Here is a 22,566-nt window from a genome sequence, read left to right on the forward strand (position 1 = left end):
AGCATGTGTACTCACAGTGAGTTAGGGCGGCTCTGTGAGTTCTGCCTGGCCATCAGGCCCCCGTCCTGATCTCCGTCAGTGCTGGTCAGGCTGTTGCGTTGGGTCCAGCTGTGGCCGTGGCTGTCGCTGCTGTTATGGTTGACCGCTGCTGTGGAGGAAGAGCGGGTGGCTGATGGGTTGTTGTGGGGGGCAATGGCCTGGGCCGGATGAAGCTGCTGGGGCTCTGGAGTAGAGTTCACTACCACGCTGTTCCTCTTCTCCACTACGTAACAGCAAGAAGAAGATGTACACTGAGTATACAAAACGTGAGCGGCTGAGAGGAGGATATTTAAGATTGGTGATCAACGTGTCAGCCGCTAAAGCAAATGCTGTCAATGAATGTTTTTCTGCTAATAAAGTCATTTCTTATAAGGAGGACGAACAAATCTCAGGCAATGTGGATGTCTTCTGTCCCGACTGACACTTTGAACATCGAAGAAGGGTGTGTGTGTGGTAAAGAGACTGTTGTGCTCCTGCCTACCTTTCTGGGTGTGTGTGGGTGTGTGGAAGAGGGTGAGGGGTCTCTCGCTGCAGGACGGGGCTTTGCTCTCTGCGCTTTTCCTCCGAGGCTGCAGGTTGAGCTGTAGGTTGGCCGGGCCACCTCCCGGAACTGGCATATCTTTGAATATCTGCACACACAGGACTGGCAAATTCAACCTACACATACATAGAATACCGGTACCCACCCATGGCTAATATAACTTACTCACACAACTAACTATACATTAGTTCACACAACTATAAATAGTTTGACAGTCCTATAGTAGGGCCTTTGTGAAAAGAGAGGAGACTAGAATGATCTGTTATACATAGCGTAATACTTTCCATTTCACTCCCTTAATGGTTTCAGGTTTTCAGAGATGTTATCAGCAAGTAATACTGTTGATGCTTATGTTCCCAACACTGTCTTGCATCCTACATTCCTCTGACAACATTGCTCCCGTTCCATTCAGATAATCAAATCAAAACTCTGTGGCTGATGAATCTGGGTCATTAGTTTGTACCGGTACGCTTAGTGAGAAATACTCCTCCACCCTGGCTAACCAGATTATAGTTGTGACTTTTCTCACCCTTCCTCTCGTAGGCCCCTTTTCTGATTGTGCTTGACTTACAAAAAACTTTAGGTACTGGGTATTGGACAGAGGTTGAACAGTTGCCCTACACACCATTGTGTATGTCCAGGGAAAGAGAAATGTGGTAATGTGGTGATAAGGGCTGCGACTTAGAGACTTGTGCCGTCATCCACGTCTGGCTGTTGGACTGTGTTGAACTGTGTTGACTGTCTGACTCACCCTCTCATGGTTCTCGATGAGGATCTCTACCACAATGTTCTGGAACTTGATGTCCATGATGGCAGCCACAGTCTCCTCCTGGGGCCTCAGCAGAGTGGGGCCAAACACCACGCCCAGGTTGGCCACAGTCATCAGATTCTGCTGGTGGTGACTGGCCACACTGGGGGGGAGGGAGGGGAAAGTAAGGAGAAAGATGAAGAGGTGTGTTTGTGTGTGTGTGAGAGAGAGGGGGGGAGAGACAGACAGACAGAACGAGAGAGAGAGTGAGAGAGAGAGAGAGAGAGAGAGAGAGAGAGAGAGAGAGAGAGAGAGAGAGAGAGAGAGAGAGAGAGAGAGAGAGAGAGAGAGAGAGAGAGGGGGCGCTTTCATTTATGGACCCAGCTAATATAGAACTTTCTGTGTCCCATATGCATGGTGCTAAAGAGACAAATGTTGAGCTGTGGTCTACTGAAAAAAAATAAGAGAATTGGTATGATATCTTCAGTAAATGGGGTCCTGTGTGGGTGCGGGGTGGGAATGGGTGAATAGTTCAGTTTTTTGTCTGTGTTACCATAAATTGAATTAAATACAATAAATTGACCACCCCAACAACAACAACATCATATCGCTAGTGTGCTATAAAAGGAATAGAGTGCCATTTAAAGCACAAAATAAGTGATTCTTATCAGAATTTAAGTCTTTCAGTGAGCGGGCTTATTTGGCTCTGTTTAGCTAAAAGATATGATAATGTGGCTTCCAAACGGTTCTTTATTCAGTAGCGCTTAAAATGTACCTAAATTATGTTATGTCCGATTGTGACATGCAAGTTCAAATACATTTTTACCTGACCAAATTATTAGATGGCCTGCAAAAAGAATACGCGTGCACTGTAAAAATGTGTGGACCAGAAAAAGGCTCTCTCCTCATTATATATTGTTGCTGCAGTGAGGAATTACCATCTTTAGTGAATATATATATCACTGCTTTTTGAGCTCCAAACAACACATTTCTGCAAATGAGTTATATATATATATATATATATATATATATATATATATATATATATATATATATATATATATATATATATATATATATATATAGACAGAGAGACATATATATATATATATAGACAGAGAGACATATATATATATATATATATAGACAGAGAGACATATATATATATATATATATAGACAGAGAGACATATATATATATATATAGACAGAGAGACATATATATATATATATATATATAGACAGAGAGACATATATATATATATATATATATATATATATATATATATATATATATATATATATATATATATATATATATATATATATAGACAGAGAGAGAGATATATATATATATATATATATAGACAGAGAGACATATATATATATATAGACAGAGAGACATATATATATATATATATATATATATATATATATATATATATATATATAGACAGAGAGACATATATATATATATATATATATAGACAGAGAGACATATATATATATATAGACAGAGAGACATATATATATATATATAGACAGAGAGACATATATATATATATATATAGACAGAGAGACATATATATATATATATATATATATATATATATATATATATATATATATATATATATATAGACAGAGAGACATATATATATATATATAACTCATTTGCAGAAATGTGTTGTTTGGAGCTCAAAAAGCAGTAGTGAAAGTATGCAAATTAGGGAGACAAATTAACGGCTCTTTCAAAGATGCGATTTGGTTCCCGACGATCACAAAAAATAACCGTTCTAATAGAGCCGTTCATTAGCGAACAACACATATCACTAATGCCAGTTGCCAGTTGGCCAAAATAACTGCTATATCATAGTGCACATGCCAACAAAGTCAAGCCCTTCCTTTAGCTAAATTTCAAACACTTCAACACTGTTATTATCCAACATCTGCCCATTTCGATCTATAGAACAACTGAAATGTACGATTTCTGGACTTACCATCTCATATGTAACAGCACATGAAATCCAAATAGAAACGTAAATAGAAATGGTGAACATCAAAAGTCGTGCTATAAATTCAGAGACAACACAAAGATTCCTTGATGTCCTTCCAGATTCCCTCTGTCTACCCAAAAATCAGTTAACCACCTAACTGAGGAACTCAATTTAACCTTGCGCAATACCCTAGATGGAGTTGTACCCCTAAAAACTAAAAACATTTCTCATAAGAAACTAGCTCCCTGGTACACAGAAAATACCCGAGCTCTGAAGCAAACTTCCAGAAAATTGGAACGGAAATGGCGCCACACCAAACTGGAAGTCTTCCGACTAGCTTGAAAAGACGGTACCGTGCAGTACCGAAGAGCCCTTACTGCTGCTCGATCATCCTATTTTTCCAACTTAATTGAGGAAAATAAGAACAACCCGAAATTCCTTTTTGATACTGTCGCAAAGCTAACTAAACAGCAGCATTCCCCAAGAGAGGATGGCTTTCACTTCAGCAGTGATAAATTCATGAACTTCTTTGAGGAAAAGATCATGATTATTAGAAAGCAAATTACGGACTCCTCTTTAAATCTGCGTATTTCTTCAAAGCTCAGAGTCTGCACAACTCTGCCAGGACCTAGGATCAAGAGAGACGCTCAAGTGTTTTAGTACTATATCTCTTGACACAATGATGAAAATAATCATGGCCTCTAAACCTTCAAGCTGCATACTGGACCCTATTCCAACTAAACTACTGAAAGAGCTGCTTCCTGTGCTTGGTCCTCCTATGTTGAACATAATAAATGGCTCTCTATCCACCGGATGTGTACCAAACTCACTAAAAGTGGCAGTAATAAAGCCTCTCTTGAAAAAGCCAAACCTTGACCCAGAAAATATAAAAAACTATCGGCCTGTATCGAATCTTCCATTCCTCTCAAAAATGTTAGAATAGGCTGTTGCACAGCAACTCACCGCCTTCCTGAAGACAATGTATACGAAATACTTCAGTCTGGTTTTAGACCCCATCATAGCACTGAGACTGCACTTGTGAAGGTGGTAAATTACCTTTTAATGGCATCAGACCGAGTGCTGCTTTTGATACCATCGATCACCACATTCTTTTGGAGAGATTGGAAACCCAAATTGGTCTACATGGACAAGTTCTGGCCTGGTTTAGATCTTATCTGTCGGAAAGATATCAGTTTGTCTCTGTGAATGGTTTGTCCTCTGACAAATCAACTGTAAATTTCGGTGTTCCTCAAGGTTCCGTTTTAGGACCACTAGTGTTTTCACTCTATATTTTACTTCTTGGGGATGTCATTCGAAAACATAATGTTAACTTTCACTGCTATGCGGATGACACACAGCTGTACATTTCAATGAAACATGGTGAAGCCCCAAAATTGCCCTCGCTAGAAGCATGTGTTCCAGACATAAGGAAGTGGATGGCTGCAAACGTTCTACTTTTAAACTCGGACAAAACAGAGATGCTTGTTCTAGGTCCCAAGAAACAAAGAGATCTTCTGTTGAATCTGACAATTAATCTTAATAGTTGTACAGTCGTCTCAAATAAAACTGTGAAGGACCGCGGCGTAACTCTGGACCCTGATCTCTCTTTTGAAGAACATATCAAGACCATTTCAAGGACAGCTTTTTTCCATCTACGTAACATTGCAAAAATCAGAAACTTTCTGTCCAAAAAGTATGCAGAAAAATGAATCCATGCTTTTGTCACTTCTAGGTTAGACTACTGCAATGCTTTACTTTCCGGCTACCCGGATAAAGCACTAAATTAACATCAGTTAGTGCTAAATACGGCTGCTAGAATCCTGACTAGAACCCAAAAATTTGATCATATTACTCCAGTGCTTGCCTCCCTACACTGGCTTCCTGTCAAGGCAAGGGCTGATTTCAAGGTTTTACTGCTAACCTACAAAGCATTACATGGGCTTGCTCCTACCTATCTCTCTGATATGGTCCTGCCGTACATACCTACACGTACGCTACGGTCACAAGACGCAGGCCTCCTAATTGTCCCTAGAATTTCTAAGCAAACAGCTGGAGGCAGGGCTTTCTCCTATAGAGCTCCATTTTTATGGAATGGTCTGCCTACACATGTAAGAGACGCAAACTCGGTCTCAACCTTCAAAACTTTACTGTAGACTCATCTCTTCAGTGGGTCATATGATTGAGTGTAGTCTAGCCCAGGAGTGGGAAGGTGAACGCAAAGGCTCTGGAGGTGAACGCAAAGGCTCTGGAGCAACGTCTCTGCCTGGCCGGTTCCCCTCTCTTCACTGGAATTCTCTGCCTCTAACCCTATTACAGGGGCTGTGTCACTGGCTTACTAGGGCTCTTTCATACCGTCCCTAGGAGGGGTGTGTCACTTGAGTGGGTTGAGTCACTGATGTAATCTTCCTGTCTGGGTTGGCGCCCCCCTTGGGTTGTGCCGTGGCGGAGATCTTTGTGGGCAATAATCGTCCTTGTCTCAGGATGGTAAGTTGGTGGTTATCCCTCTAGTGGTGATATCCCTCTAGTGGTGTGGGGGCTGTGCTTTGGAAAAGTGGGTGGGGTTATATCCTTCCTGTTTGGCCCTGTCCGGGGGTGTCCTCGGATGGGGCCACAGTGTCTCCTCACCCCTCCTGTCTCAGCCTCCAGTATTTATGCTGCAGTAGTTTATGTGTCGGGGGGCTAGGGTCAGTTTGTTATATCTGGAGCACTTCTCCTGTCCTATCCGGTGTATGCCCTCTCTAATCCTCTCTTTCCCTCTTTCTTTCTCTCTCTCGGAGGACCATGCCTCAGGACTACCTGACATGATGACTCCTTGCTGTCCCCAGTCCACCTGGCCGTGCTGCTGCTCCAGTTTCAACTGTTCTGCCTGTGATCATTATTATTTGAACATGCTGGTCATTTATGAACATTTGAACATCTTGGCCATGTTCTGTTATAATCTCCACCCAGAACAGCCAGAAGAGGACTGGCCACCCCACATAGCCTGGTTCCTCTAGGTTTCTTCCTAGGTTTTGGCTTTTCTAGGGAGTTTTTCCTAGCCACCGTGCTTCTACACCTGCATTGCTTGCTGTTTGGGGTTTTAGGCTGGGTTTTTGTACAGCACTTTGAGATATCAGCTGATGTACGAAGGGCTATATCAATACATTTGATTTGATTTGGATTTGAATGCAAGTGAAATCTAACCCATGAAGACCAGTTCGGGATTATCCATAATCCTATCTCAGCATGCTGGACAACAACAAAGAGGGTAAGAGTTTCAGGTCTGCAGCCTGCCTCTGACAGTAACCTACCGTCACCCTGACATAATCCTAATGCTGGAGGATCACTGAGACAGACAGATGGCTCCACTGCCTCAATTGGACAACAATACCCAAAAGGATAGAATGAGGCCAGGACCAAACTAATGCTGTGTGTTGATCGTGGTGTGTAGTAGGGGGGAACACAGGGGAAAGCGTGGAACCATTACTGCATACTGCTGTCAACAATACAGTGCAGAGTTCATTACCAAGCCAATCCTCTTATAGGCGTGGTCATGGTCATGGTCATGGTCATGGCCGGATCCCTTTTTCTGTGTTACAAATCCCCCTGACCGTACTGCGCTGATTACCATGACTGCAACTGAGTCCCAAATGGCCCCTTATTCCCTATTGAGTGCACAACTTTTGACCAGGCCCCATGTGGCTCTGGTGAAAGATAGTGCACTGTATAGGGTAAAGAGTGCCATTTGGGACTCGGTTGTAGTCGTGGTCATCAGCGCAGTACAGTCAGGAGGATTTGTAACACAGTGAAAGGGTCCATGGATCCCGGGCCTAAACTTAACCTACTTTGCCAAGTGTTTGGTAAGCAGGTCCAGCATCTGGCGGTTTTTCTCTGGGAGCCGGTGGATGATGCTGTGGATCTCTGTGATCCTCGCCTCCTGATTGTCCAGTTCTACAGAGAGAGAGGGGGGTGGGGTGGAGGGGAGAGATGGAGAGAGAGAGATATAGAGGAGGGGAGAGGTAGAGAAGAGATGGAGGGGGGAGAGAGTGCGAGAGAGAGATGGAGCAGAGGGGAAGAGATGAAGGTGGAAGGTGAGGTTAGTAAGGACACTGGCTTCCTGTACTCCTCTGTCTAGATAACCGTGACAACTTCATGTAGAACACTCTTTTCTCCATTATCATAACATATTGGCGCTGTTGCATTTACCAGAAGGCTGGTGAAATAATACTATAATACCCTGCCCTTGGTTCAATTCCCCTTTAACTGCCCACACGGCCAATATACTATACTGCTGCTTACCACAAGAGCTTATCTTACCACAGATTTGATCAAAGCACTTATTCCTTGGAGACTGAGGTAACTATCAGTTACAACCTGCATGTAGCTTCTGAATGCAGCCAGCATGATCCTTATCCTCCATTAACCTGAGAGAGGTTTGCCTCAGAACACCTTCACTACTGAACCCTACAGTACCTCTGTCCGAGTTTCGTGATACCAGACCAGTCAACACTGAACAACAGCTGGAGTTGAGGCTACCTCTCTCTCCTCTAGTGTCTTCTGGACTGGGACAAGGCTGCCCAACCGGGGTCAAGAATCGAATCAAATCGAATTGGTTACCTTTCAAATCATTTGAGCATATACATTTACATTTACATTTAAGTCATTTAGCAGACGCTCTTATCCAGAGCGACTTACAAATTGGTGCATTCACCTTATGACATCCAGTGGGACAGTCACTTAACAATAGTGCATCTAAAACTTAGGGGGGTGGGGTGAGAGGGATTACTTAACCTATCCTAGGTATTCCTTAAAGAGGTGGGGTTTCAGGTGTCTCCGGAAGGTGGTGATTGACTCCGCTGTCCTGGCGTCGTGAGGGAGTTTGTTCCACCATTGGGGGGCCAGGGCAGCGAACAGTTTTGACTGGGCTGAGCGGGAGCTGTACTTCCTCAGTGGTAGGGAGGCGAGCAGGCCAGAGGTGGATGAACGCAGTGCCCTTGTTTGGGTGTAGGGCCTGATCAGAGCCTGGAGGTACTGAGGTGCCGTTCCCCTCACAGCTCCGTAGGCAAGCACCATGGTCTTGTAGCGGATGCGAGCTTCAACTGGAAGCCAGTGGAGAGAACGGAGGAGCGGGGTGACGTGAGAGAACTTGGGAAGGTTGAACACCAGACGGGCTGCGGCGTTCTGGATGAGTTGAAGGGGTTTAATGGCACAGGCAGGGAGCCCAGCCAACAGCGAGTTGCAGTAATCCAGACGGGAGATGACAAGTGCCTGGATTAGGACCTGCGCCGCTTCCTGTGTGAGGCAGGGTCGTACTCTGCGGATGTTGTAGAGCATGAACCTACAGGAACGGGCCACCGCCTTGATGTTAGTTGAGAACGACAGGGTGTTGTCCAGGATCACGCCAAGGTTCTTGGCGCTCTGGGAGGAGGACACAATGGAGTTGTCGACCGTGATGGCGAGATCATGGAACGGGCAGTCCTTCCCCGGGAGGAAGAGCAGCTCCGTCTTGCCGAGGTTCAGCTTGAGGTGGTGATCCGTCATCCACACTGATATGTCTGCCAGACATGCAGAGATGCGATTCGCCACCTGGTCATCAGAAGGGGGAAAGGAGAAGATTAATTGTGTGTCGTCTGCATAGCAATGATAAGAGAGACCATGTGAGGTTATGACAGAGCCAAGTGACTTGGTGTATAGCGAGAATAGGAGAGGGCCAAGAACAGAGCCCTGGGGGACACCAGTGGTGAGAGCGCGTGGTGAGGAGACAGATTCTCGCCACGCCACCTGGTAGGAGCGACCTGTCAGGTAGGACGCAATCCAAGCGTGAGCCGCGCCGGAGATGCCCAACTCGGAGAGGGTGGAGAGGAGGATCTGATGGTTCACAGTATCGAAGGCAGCCGATAGATCTAGAAGGATGAGAGCAGAGGAGAGAGAGTTAGCTTTAGCAGTGCGGAGCGCCTCCGTGATACAGAGGAGAGCAGTCTCAGTTGAATGACTAGTCTTGAAACCTGACTGATTTGGATCAAGAAGGTCATTCAGAGAGAGATAGCGGGAGAGCTGGCCAAGGACGGCACGTTCAAGAGTTTTGGAGAGAAAAGAAAGAAGGGATACTGGTCTGTAATTGTTGACATCGGAGGGATCGAGTGTAGGTTTTTTCAGAAGGGGTGCAACTCTCGCTCTCTTGAAGACGGAAGGGACGTAGCCAACGGTCAGGGATGAGTTGATGAGCGAGGTGAGGTAAGGGAGAAGGTCTCCGGAAATGGTCTGGAGAAGAGAGGAGGGGATAGGGTCAAGCGGGCAGGTTGTTGGGCGGCCGGCCGTCACAAGACGCGAGATTTCATCTGGAGAGAGAGGGGAGAAAGAGGTCAGAGCACAGGGTAGGGCAGTGTGAGCAGAACCAGCGGTGTCGTTTGACTTAGCAAACGAGGATCGGATGTCGTCGACCTTCTTTTCAAAATGGTTGACGAAGTCATCTGCAGAGAGGGAGGAGGGGGGAGGGGCGGAGGATTCAGGAGGGAGGAGAAGGTGGCAAAGAGCTTCCTAGGGTTAGAGGCAGATGCTTGGAATTTAGCGTGGTAGAAAGTGGCTTTAGCAGCAGAGACAGAGGAGGAAAATGTAGAGAGGAGGGAGTGAAAGGATGCCAGGTCCGCAGGGAGGCGAGTTTTCCTCCATTTCCGCTCGGCTGCCCGGAGCCCTGTTCTGTGAGCTCGCAATGAGTCATCGAGCCACGGAGCGGGAGGGGAGGACCGAGCCGGCCTGGAGGATAGGGGACATAGAGAGTCAAGGGATGCAGAGAGGGAGGAGAGGAGGGTTGAGGAGGCAGAATCAGGAGATAGGTGGGAGAAGGTTTGAGCGGAGGGAAGAGATGATAGGATGGAAGAGGAGAGAGTAGCGGGGGAGAGAGAGCGAAGGTTGGGACGGCGCGATACCATCCGAGTAGGGGCAGTGTGGGAGGTGTTGGATGAGAGCGAGAGGGAAAAGGATACAAGGCAGTGGTCGGAGACTTGGAGGAGTTGCAGTGAGGTTAGTGGAAGAACAGCATCTAGTAAAGATGAGGTCGAGCGTATTGCCTGCCTTGTGAGTAGGGGGAAGGTGAGAGGGTGAGGTCAAAGAGGAGAGGAGTGGAAAGAAGGAGGCAGAGAGGAAAGAGTCAAAGGTAGACGTGGGGAGGTTAAAGTCGCCCAGAACTGTGAGAGGTGAGCCGTCCTCAGGAAAGGAGCTTATCAAGGCATCAAGCTCATTGATGAACTCTCCGAGGGAACCTGGAGGGCGATAAATGATAAGGATGTTAAGCTTGAAAGGGCTAGTAACTGTGACAGCATGGAATTCAAAGGAGGCGATAGACAGATGGGTAAGGGGAGAAAGAGAGAATGACCACTTGGGAGAGATGAGGATCCCGGTGCCACCACCCCGCTGACCAGATGCTCTCGGGGTGTGCGAGAACACGTGGGCGGACGAAGAGAGAGCAGTAGGAGTAGCAGTGTTGTCTGTGGTGATCCATGTTTCCGTCAGTGCCAAGAAGTCGAGGGACTGGAGGGAGGCATAGGCTGAGATGAACTCTGCCTTGTTGACCGCAGATTGGCAGTTCCAGAGGCTACCGGAGACCTGGAACTCCACGTGGGTCGTGCGCGCTGGGACCACCAGAGTAGGGTGGCCGCGGCCACGCGGTGAGGAGCGTTTGTATGGTCTGTGCAGAGAGGAGAGAACAGGGATAAACAGACACATAGTTGACAGGCTACAGAAGAGGCTACGCTAATGCAAAGGAGATTGGAATGACAAGTGGACTACACGTCTCGAATGTTCAGAAAGTTAAGCTACGTAGCAAGAATCTTATTGACTAAAATGATTAAAATGATACAGTACTGCTGAAGTAGGCCAGCTGGCAGTGGGTGCGTTGTTGACACTACACTAATCAATAGTAATCAATATAGTTCATATTCCATTGGTTCCATTGCGCCAGCCAGGCAAACACAATGAAAAGCAGCTGAAGTTCGAAACACAGATACATCTGAAATAAGACAAATGCCATTTGAACCCAGGACTGCAGGTCATTGCACAAATGGGTCACTGGGCAGGTGTGTGTGTCTGCAGGTCAGTACACTGTGCTGTCTCAGAGTGGTCCAGCCAGCTAGGTTACAGCCAGAAAGCCAGCCAGGCCTCGGGGAGCAGATAGCTGATGGATGGCCCTCGTCCGTCACCACAAAGCCAGTTGACAGAGCATTCACAGGGGGTGACACTACATCATACCCCCACTGTCACCTCCCCACCGCAATCGACTCCCAGTGTCTTCACATACACACATACCTGCGTGCATACACACACCAACATTTCTTTTATTTGACCTTTATTTAACTAGGGAAGTCAGTTAAGAACAAATTCTTATTTACAATGACGGCCTACAAAAAGGCAAAAGACCTCCTGCGGGAGGCCTGGGATTAAAAATGTAATAAAAAATACCATATAAATATAGGACAAAACACACATCACAACGAGAGACAACACAACAGTACATAAAGAGAGACCTAAGACAACAACATAGCAAGGCAGCAACACATGACAACACAGCATGGTTGGAACACAACATATCAACAACATGGTAGCAACACAACATGGTAGCAGCACAAAACATGGTACAAACATTATTGGGCACAGTCAACAAATGGCAAGAAGGTAGAGACAACAATACATCACACAAAGCAGCCACAACTGTCAGTAAGAGTGTCCATGATTGAGTCTTTGAATGAAGAGATTGAGATAAAACTGTCCAGTTTGAGTGTTTGTTGCAGCTCATTGCAGTCGCTAGCTGCAGCGAACTGAAAAGATGAGCGACCCAGGGATGTGTGTGCTTTGGGGACCTTTAACAGAATGTGACTGACAGAACGGGTGTTCTATGTGGAGGATGAGGGCTGCCGTAGCTATCTCAGATAGGCTTAAGAGGGTTTTATAAATAAGCATCAACCAGTGGGTCTTGAGACGGGTATACAGAGATGACCAGTTTACAGAGGAGTATAGAGTACAGTGATGTATCCTATAGGGAGCATTGGTGGCAAATCTGATGGCTGAATGGTAAAGAACATCTAGCCGCTCGAGAGCACCCTTCTCCGTAATCTAGGATGGGTAGAACGGTCATCTAAAACAGGATTAGTTTGGCAGCTGGGGTGAAAGAGGAGCGATTACGATAAAGGAGTCTAGATGTATCTTTAGCCTGCAGCTTTGATATGTGCTGAGAGAAGGACAGTGCACTGTCTATCAGTACTCCCAAGTATTTGTATGAGTTGACTACCACAAGCTCTAAACCCTCAGAGGTAGTAATAACACCTGTGGAGGGGCATTATTTTTACCAAACCACATGACCTTGTTTAGGAGATGTTCAGAACAAGGTTAAGGGTAGAGAAAGCTTGTTGGACACTAAGAAATCTTTATTATAAAACATTTAACACAAAATCTGGGGAGGGGCCAGCTGAATATAAGACTGTATAATCTGCATATAAATGGATGAGAGAGATTCCTACTGCCTGAGCTATGTTGTTGATGCCTGCTAGCCCCCGAATAGCAACACTGCAGAAACTATTACACTCAACGGAACGACTTGATTAGTGTAGTGTCAACAACGCACCCACTGCCAGCTGGCCTACTTCAGCAGTACTGTATCATTTTAATCATTTTAGTCAATAAGATTCTTGCTACGTAGCTTAACTTTCTGAACATTCGAGACGTGTAGTCCACTTGTCATTCCAATCTCCTTTGCATTAGCGTAGCCTCTTCTGTAGCCTGTCAACTATGTGTCTGTTTATCCCTGTTCTCTCCTCTCTGCACAGACCATACAAACGCTCCTCACCGCGTGGCCGCGGCCACCCTACTCTGGTGGTCCCAGCGCGCACGACCCACGTGGAGTTCCAGGTCTCCGGTAGCCTCTGGAACTGCCAATCTGCGGTCAACAAGGCAGAGTTCATCTCAGCCTATGCCTCCCTCCAGTCCCTCGACTTCTTGGCACTGACGGAAACATGGATCACCACAGACAACACTGCTACTCCTACTGCTCTCTCTTCGTCCGCCCACGTGTTCTCGCACACCCCGAGAGCGTCTGGTCAGCGGGGTGGTGGCACCGGGATCCTCATCTCTCCCAAGTGGTCATTCTCTCTTTCTCCCCTTACCCATCTGTCTATCGCCTCCTTTGAATTCCATGCTGTCACAGTTACTAGCCCTTTCAAGCTTAACATCCTTATCATTTATCGCCCTCCAGGTTCCCTCGGAGAGTTCATCAATGAGCTTGATGCCTTGATAAGCTCCTTTCCTGAGGACGGCTCACCTCTCACAGTTCTGGGCGACTTTAACCTCCCCACGTCTACCTTTGACTCTTTCCTCTCTGCCTCCTTCTTTCCACTCCTCTCCTCTTTTGACCTCACCCTCTCACCTTCCCCCTACTCACAAGGCAGGCAATACGCTCGACCTCATCTTTACTAGATGCTGTTCTTCCACTAACCTCATTGCAACTCCCCTCCAAGTCTCCGACCACTGCCTTGTATCCTTTTCCCTCTCGCTCTCATCCAACACCTCCCACACTGCCCCTACTCGGATGGTATCGCGCCGTCCCAACCTTCGCTCTCTCTCCCCCGCTACTCTCTCCTCTTCCATCCTATCATCTCTTCCCTCCGCTCAAACCTTCTCCCACCTATCTCCTGATTCTGCCTCCTCAACCCTCCTCTCCTCCCTCTCTGCATCCCTTGACTCTCTATGTCCCCTATCCTCCAGGCCGGCTCGGTCCTCCCCTCCCGCTCCGTGGCTCGATGACTCATTGCGAGCTCACAGAACAGGGCTCCGGGCAGCCGAGCGGAAATGGAGGAAAACTCGCCTCCCTGCGGACCTGGCATCCTTTCACTCCCTCCTCTCTACATTTTCCTCCTCTGTCTCTGCTGCTAAAGCCACTTTCTACCACGCTAAATTCCAAGCATCTGCCTCTAACCCTAGGAAGCTCTTTGCCACCTTCTCCTCCCTCCTGAATCCTCCGCCCCCTCCCCCCTCCTCCCTCTCTGCAGATGACTTCGTCAACCATTTTGAAAAGAAGGTCGACGACATCCGATCCTCGTTTGCTAAGTCAAACGACACCGCTGGTTCTGCTCACACTGCCCTACCCTGTGCTCTGACCTCTTTCTCCCCTCTCTCTCCAGATGAAATCTCGCGTCTTGTGACGGACGGCCGCCCAACAACCTGCCCGCTTGACCCTATCCCCTCCTCTCTTCTCCAGACCATTTCCGGAGACCTTCTCCCTTACCTCACCTCGCTCATCAACTCATCCCTGACCGTTGGCTACGTCCCTTCCGTCTTCAAGAGAGCGAGAGTTGCACCCCTTCTGAAAAAACCTACACTCGATCCCTCCGATGTCAACAATTACAGACCAGTATCCCTTCTTTCTTTTCTCTCCAAAACTCTTGAACGTGCCGTCCTTGGCCAGCTCTCCCGCTATCTCTCTCTGAATGACCTTCTTGATCCAAATCAGTCAGGTTTCAAGACTAGTCATTCAACTGAGACTGCTCTCCTCTGTATCACGGAGGCGCTCCGCACTGCTAAAGCTAACTCTCTCTCCTCTGCTCTCATCCTTCTAGATCTATCGGCTGCCTTCGATACTGTGAACCATCAGATCCTCCTCTCCACCCTCTCCGAGTTGGGCATCTCCGGCGCGGCCCACGCTTGGATTGCGTCCTACCTGACAGGTCGCTCCTACCAGGTGGCGTCTCCTCACCACGCGCTCTCACCACTGGTGTCCCCCAGGGCTCTGTTCTTGGCCCTCTCCTATTCTCGCTATACACCAAGTCACTTGGCTCTGTCATAACCTCACATGGTCTCTCTTATCATTGCTATGCAGACGACACACAATTAATCTTCTCCTTTCCCCCTTCTGATGACCAGGTGGCGAATCGCATCTCTGCATGTCTGGCAGACATATCAGTGTGGATGACGGATCACCACCTCAAGCTGAACCTCGGCAAGACGGAGCTGCTCTTCCTCCCGGGGAAGGACTGCCCGTTCCATGATCTCGCCATCACGGTTGACAACTCCATTGTGTCCTCCTCCCAGAGCGCCAAGAACCTTGGCGTGATCCTGGACAACACCCTGTCGTTCTCAACTAACATCAAGGCGGTGGCCCGTTCCTGTAGGTTCATGCTCTACAACATCCGCAGAGTACGACCCTGCCTCACACAGGAAGCGGCGCAGGTCCTAATCCAGGCACTTGTCATCTCCCGTCTGGATTACTGCAACTCGCTGTTGGCTGGGCTCCCTGCCTGTGCCATTAAACCCCTTCAACTCATCCAGAACGCCGCAGCCCGTCTGGTGTTCAACCTTCCCAAGTTCTCTCACGTCACCCCGCTCCTCCGTTCTCTCCACTGGCTTCCAGTTGAAGCTCGCATCCGCTACAAGACCATGGTGCTTGCCTACGGAGCTGTGAGGGGAACGGCACCTCAGTACCTCCAGGCTCTGATCAGGCCCTACACCCAAACAAGGGCACTGCGTTCATCCACCTCTGGCCTGCTCGCCTCCCTACCACTGAGGAAGTACAGCTCCCGCTCAGCCCAGTCAAAACTGTTCGCTGCCCTGGCCCCCCAATGGTGGAACAAACTCCCTCACGACGCCAGGACAGCGGAGTCAATCACCACCTTCCGGAGACACCTGAAACCCCACCTCTTTAAGGAATACCTAGGATAGGTTAAGTAATCCCTCTCACCCCACCCCCCCTAAGTTTTAGATGCACTATTGTTAAGTGACTGTCCCACTGGATGTCATAAGGTGAATGCACCAATTTGTAAGTCGCTCTGGATAAGAGCGTCTGCTAAATGACTTAAATGTAAATGTAAGAGCGTGGGGCGTAGGATTGACCCTTGGGGTACTCCCTTGGTGACAGGCAGTGGCTGAGGCAGCAGATTTTCTGACTTTATTCACTGCATTCTTTGAGAGAGGTAGTTAGCAAACCAGGCCAAAGACCCTTCAGAGACACCAATACTCCTTTAGCCGGTCCACAAGAATGGAATAGTCTACCGTATCAAAAGCTTTGGCCAAGTCAATAAAAATAGCAGCACAATATTGCTTAGAATAAAGGGCAATGGTGACATCATTGAGGACCTTTAAGGTTGCAGTGACACATCCATAACTGAGCGGAAACCAGATTGCATACCCGAGAGAATACTATAGACATCAAGAAAGCCAGTCAGTTGATTATTGACAAGTTTTTCGACACACTTTTGAAAAACAGGGCAAAATAGAAATAGGCCTATAACAGTTAGGATCAGCTTGATCTCCTCCTTTAAATAAAGGATGAACTGTGGCTGCCTTCCAAGCAATGGGAACCTCCCCAGAAAGGAGAGACAGGTTAAAAAGGTTAGAGATAAGCTTGGCGGTGATAGGGGCAGATGTTTTTTGGGGGTCGAGTTTAAGGAGCTCCTCAGTGACTGCCTGCAGAGAGAAACTTTGTAGCGTGGCAGGGGAAAAAGAAGTAGAAGCACGGGGATAGTCGCATTGGTGGCAGGTAGACTAGTGGTTAGAGCGTTGGACTTGTAACTGAAAGTTTGTCAGCTCGAATCCCCGGAGCTGACAAGGTGAAAATCTGTCGTTCTGCCCCTGAACAAGGCAATTAACTCACTGTTCCTAGGCCGTCATTGAAAATAAGAATATGTTCTTAACTGACTTGCCTAGTTAAATTAATGTAAAATAAAAAATTAGAAGGGGTGTGAGATGAGGAAATTTTGGATGGGCAAGGAGGCATAGCTGAGTCAAATAGGAATTCTAACTTAATGAAGTTCTGATTAAAGAGCATCTGCTTCTTGTCAGTAACATTTGAGAAACAGATGCCTCACAAGTCCTCAACTGGCAGCTTCATTAAATGGTAACCGCAAAACACCAATCTCAACGTCAACAGTGAAGAGCCGACTCCGGGATGCTGGCCTTCTAGGCAGAGTTGCAAAGAAAAAGCCATATCTCAGACTGGCCAATAAAAATAAAATATTAAGACGGGCAAAATAACACAGACACTGGACAGAGGAACTCTGCCTAGAAGGCCAGCATCCCGGAGTCGCCTCTTCACTGTTGACATTGAGACTGGTGTTTTGCGGTTACTATTTAATTAAGCTGCCAGTTGACGACTTGTCCTCTTGCTCAGTTGTGCACCAGGGCCTCCCACTCCTCTTTCTATTCTGGTTCGAGACAGTTTGCGCTGTTCTGTGAAGGGAGTAGTACACAGTGTTGTACGAGATCTTCAGTTTCTTGGCAATTTCTCGAATGGAATAGCCTTCAATTCGCAGAACAAGAATAGACTGATGGTTTTCAGAAGAAAAATCTGGCCATTTTGGGCCTGTAATCGAACTCACAAGTGCTGATGCTCCAGATACTCAACTAGTCTAAAGAAGGCCCATTTTATTTCTTCTTTAATCAGCACAAAAGCTGTGCTAACATAATTGCAAAATGGTTTTCTAACGATCAATAAGCCTCTTAAAATGATAAACTGGGATTAGGTAACACAACATGCCATTGGAACACAGCAGTGATGGTTGCTTATAATGGGCCTCTGTAGATTTTCCATTAAAAAAATCTGCCATTTTGAGCTTCAATAGTCATTTACAACATTAACAATGTCTACACTGTATTTCTGATGTTCTGATGTTATTTTAGTGGACAAAAAATGTGATTTTCTTTAAAAAACAAGGAAATGTCTAAGTGACTCCAAACATTTGAACGGTAGTGTATATACAGTGCCTTGCGATGGTTAAAATTGATGGGTTAGTTTGGTCAGGGCATGATTTTTCAGTTTTTGATTTGTTAAAAAAGTTTGAAATATCCAATAAATGTCTTTCCACTTCATGATTGTGTCCCACTTGTTGTTGATTCTTCACAAAAAAAATACAGTTTTATATCTTTATGTTTGAAGCCTGAAATGTGGCAAAAGGTCGCAAAGTTCAAAGGGGCCGAATACTTTCGCAAGGCACTGTATATATATATATATATATATATACATTTTGCAAAAATTTCTAAAATCCTGTTTTTGCTTTGTCATTATGGGGTATGGTGTGTAGATTGATGAGGGAAAAAAACTTTGAATCAATTTTAGAACAAGGCTGTAACCTACCAAAATGTGGAAAAACTACTTTTTTTTCTAAATACTTTTAAATACTTAAAAAAAAAATAGGTTTAGGGTTAAGTTTTCGGGTTAAGACTAAGATTAGTGTGTGGTGCGTGGCTGTGGTCATTTAAGTGAGTTTGTGAGTGACAGAAAGTGTATGAGTATGAGTGTTCGTGTCTGGTAGGTGTGTGTTTTCCTGCTGGTGCATGCCTCAGACTATGTTCCTGATTGCACACAGCCTTCCCTCCCAAACCCGGAGCAGAGCAAAGAGGGGTGGGGTGGCTCAGGAGGAGGAAGAGGAGGTGCTCGTAAAATAGAGTTCATCTTGGGGCAATGGCCTGATGTCAACCAGCATGCAGTGCCTGGAGGAAACATCTCAGAGCAGGCAGGTATGCGGCAGCCAATGACACAGCAGATATGAACGGGGAGAGAGGGGGAAGAGAGAGGGGGAAGAGAGAGAGAGAGAGAGAGAGAGAGAGAGAGAGAGGGGGATAGAGAGAGGGGGAAGAGAGAGAGGGGGAAGAGAGAGAGAGAGAGAGAGAGGGGGATAGAGAGAGGGGAAGAGAGAGAGGGGGAAGAGAGAGGGGGAGAGAGAGGGAAGAGAGAGGGGAAGAGAGAGAGAGAGAGAGTAAAATAGGAAGAGAGAGGGGCTGTGGAGGGAAGGGGATGAAGAGAGAGAGAGTGAAAAGGGAAGAGAATGAGAAAATGCAGCTCAGGCTAATGTAAGGACCAATTAGTGGACAGGGAGATGGTAAAGGGAAGTTTGGTGGAGGGGGCAATAAATATATTATAGGCTATATTTGTTGTTGTTGTTGGTTATCTTTCCCATCCTCCATCATCCCAGCTGGCCCCACTGAAAAGCCATTTCCTTTATGGCTTGCCAAGGACACACCCTTACGTCCTGCTTCTCCTTCACACGTCAACCCCACGACTGCCCAACGGAGCTAAACCAGGTCATCAAATTCAAAACCAGACTGGTTTATCAAAACAAAGTCAGCGGAGCTGCTATCAGGAAGAGGAAGAGGATAAAAGAAGTGGAACCAGATCAACTGTTGAGAGAGAGAGAGAGAGAGAGAGAGAGAGAGAGAGAGAGAGAGAGAGAGAGAGAGAGAGAGAGAGAGAGAGAGAGAGAGAGAGAGAGAGAGAGAGAGAGAGAGAGAGAGAGAGAGAGAGAGAGAGAGAGAGAGAGAAAAGACTCACTGGCTGCCTTGATGAAGCTCCTTTGATACTGATAAGTCATAAGGGGCGCGGGCAGCATTCTGAGGAGAGAAGACACAGAGAGTCAATGGGCACAGTGGCAGGCAGGCAGAGAGTCAATGGGCACAGTGGCAGGCAGGCAGAGAGTCAATGGGCACAGTGGCAGGCAGGCAGAGAGTCAATGGGCACAGTGGCAGGCAGGCAGAGAGTCAATGGGCACAGTGGCATGCAGGCAGAGAGTCAATGGGCACAGTGGCAGGCAGGCAGAGAGTCAATGGGCACAGTGGCAAGCAGGCAGAGAGTCAATGGGCACAGTGGCAGGCAGGCAGAGAGTCAATGGGCATAGTGGCAGGCAGGCAGAGAGTCAATGGGCACAGTGGCAGGCAGGCAGAGAGTCAATGGGCACAGTGGCAGGCAGGCAGAGAGTCAATGGGCACAGTGGCAGGCAGAGAGTCAATGGGCACAGTGGCAGGCAGAGAGTCAATGGGCACAGTGGCAGGCAGGCAGAGAGTCAATGGGCACAGTGGCAGGCAGGCAGAGAGTCAATGGGCACAGTGGCAGGCAGGCAGAGAGTCAATGGGCACAGTGGCAGGCAGGCAGAGAGTCAATGGGCACAGTGGCAGGAAGGCAGAGAGTCAATGGGCACAGTGGCAGGCAGGCAGAGAGTCAATGGGCACAGTGGCAGGCAGGCAGAGAGTCAATGGGCACAGTGGCAGGCAGGCAGAGAGTCAATGGGCACAGTGGCAGGCAGGCAGAGAGTCAATGGGCACAGTGGCAGGCAGGCAGAGAGTCAATGGGCACAGTGGCAGGCAGGCAGAGAGTCGTGGCCCTCCACTCATCAGGCTGATTTCCCTCTTCATTAGGCAGGCGGAAAACTGGGATGTTTGTGTATGTGGGTCTCCTCAGTCCTAGCCCTCTAGCCCCTCCTCCTCTCTCATCTCTTCTTTATACTAACCCCTCTGCTCTCTCCCATGGCCCTCGATCCTGTCCTCCTTAGCTCTACTCAGCAGGCCAGAGCCATACTGGACAACCACATGCTCTCAGCCCTCTCTCACTCGGTGCAGCGTTATTGTACACACTAACTGCAGTACTCATCGAGAGCCTGTGTTCCTTTACTATCTTTCGTCATTTCCATGACTAGACCTGGGCAATGGATTCACAGTACTGTACCGAAGGTAGTACTTGATTGCGCTGGTGATGGTCTTGATCTCCCATTCTGTACTGTCCAGCTCCACGTCAGCACAGGTTTTAGGATCTGTCAGAGGGAGAGGATAGATGTCATCATCTGTCATTTGTGATTTCAGACGTTTGTGATTGCACCTATCTATTGTATTCTATTTGGCAGTTGTCAGTATATTCTCTCCTCCAGTCCTCTACCAGTTCTATGGTCACCTCCTCCTGTGCTTTTCCGTCTGTCAGTCTCAGAGCTACAGTATATCTACAGTAATTCAACTTGTTTTGCATTATTTATACAGTTGCATAAATTGCCTATTCCCCATAGCTATTCACATAAAATCCGCAGGATGGTTTTCTACCGTTTTCTGCTACAGTATAGACTCCCCAAACAGGAGGAGCAGGAGATTCCAGCTATCAGAATAAGACAGGTTGTGCAAACAAAACTACTGCATAAATGTTAAATAAGTTAGATTCAATCTTGCCCTCAAATATTACCTGTTCGGATTTGTTTTTGGGGCAAGGACTCAGTCTTTCTCTAACACACACACACACGCACGCACACACGCACACACGCACACGCACATACACATGCACACACGCACACACACACACATCTCCATTATCTCTCTGTCTTACCCATGGCAAGACCCAGGAGTTTCTGCACCCTGGAGTTTACTCCAACAATCCTGTACAGGCCCTGCTCGTCAATGCCTGTGGGACAGGACAGAACAGGACAGATATCTATAAAAGATTGTATAGGACTTGTAAGAGTGACCAGTGACACCAGGTTCGCAACACAGTAGTACTAGACACCTGTGATGCCTGTAAAAGCAGCCAAGCCTTAGTTCATTACCTCTGGTCTCCACAGCGTAGATGAACTTCTTCACAATGTTGAAGCCAACCACATCCAGCTGAGCCACTGAAAGATGGAGAGAGAGGGGAGGGGGGAAGGGGAGGCAGGGTGGGACAGTGGCAGAGGGAGAGGGAGAGGACGAGAGAGAGAAAGGTAAAGAGAGAAAGAGTGGGATGAAGAGAGATAGGCGGAGAGAAAAATAGAGGGAGAAACGGAGGTAGAGAAGTGAATGAATCCCATCAATTATCAGGTGTGCATTCATACGGACAGATGGTAGAGTAAAGCAAATTAATACCAATGTGTCACTTACGGCCTTCACTCTGGCTGTCTCTGTTTAAGTTATAGACCTGGAAGGAACAGAGACACCCAGTTACCACGGTTACACAGCTTAGCGTTTACCGCCATCAATCACCACCACCTCCGGTCACAAGCACCAATCCGTGTACTGAACACAGGCTTGCATAAGCCCATGTAAACTATGCTGTAATGTTGTAGTACGGTACATTGACATCAACGGAAGTTGCTACGGACTGAAGTGGCTTCCTAAAGGAGTTGAAGGTTAGTTAGCCAGCTATGCCACGAATCCCTGTGGCGGGCTATACGCATATGAGTACACACACACACACACACACAGTCACGCACACACACGCACAGGATGAGTGTGTAACCCTGGCAACGTACCGGTTCTCTCCCATCCATAGCTTCCATCCACAGCCTGCGGTCTTCCTCCGATAGAGCTTGCATGGTGATCACCCCTGGCCTGCAACGCACAAACACACACAAAGATCAGCATTTCATCAAACGCAACACACCACGTAGCAGTGACTGACAGAAGGAAATCACTGCTACATAAAGGGGTTGTCCACCCTCGTTGGGTCCTCTGACATTATTAAACATTATCCCCCATCAAGTCAATCTGCTGCTTCCACCACAA

General features: G+C 47.2%; 1 protein-coding gene across 3 annotated transcripts in view; it reads right to left on the bottom strand.

Annotated features, from left to right (window-relative positions):
- Positions 1–22,566, bottom strand: part of LOC123999143 (rho GTPase-activating protein 26-like) — a 125,189-nt gene that overhangs the window by 30,196 nt on the left and 72,427 nt on the right. For all 3 annotated transcript variants that reach the window (XM_046304597.1, XM_046304596.1, XM_046304595.1), the window contains exons 11-20: positions 22,314–22,392; positions 21,943–21,979; positions 21,633–21,698; positions 21,416–21,490; positions 20,774–20,858; positions 19,607–19,665; positions 7,149–7,254; positions 1,332–1,491; positions 521–668; positions 16–262 (exon numbers count right to left, since the gene is read on the bottom strand). In XM_046304597.1, coding sequence (XP_046160553.1) covers positions 16–262; positions 521–668; positions 1,332–1,491; positions 7,149–7,254; positions 19,607–19,665; positions 20,774–20,858; positions 21,416–21,490; positions 21,633–21,698; positions 21,943–21,979; positions 22,314–22,392 — 1,062 coding nt within the window. The remainder of the gene's footprint in view (positions 1–15; positions 263–520; positions 669–1,331; positions 1,492–7,148; positions 7,255–19,606; positions 19,666–20,773; positions 20,859–21,415; positions 21,491–21,632; positions 21,699–21,942; positions 21,980–22,313; positions 22,393–22,566) is intronic.

Source organism: Oncorhynchus gorbuscha, linkage group LG16 (assembly GCF_021184085.1).
Source record: "Oncorhynchus gorbuscha isolate QuinsamMale2020 ecotype Even-year linkage group LG16, OgorEven_v1.0, whole genome shotgun sequence".
Lineage (NCBI taxonomy): Eukaryota > Metazoa > Chordata > Actinopteri > Salmoniformes > Salmonidae > Oncorhynchus > Oncorhynchus gorbuscha.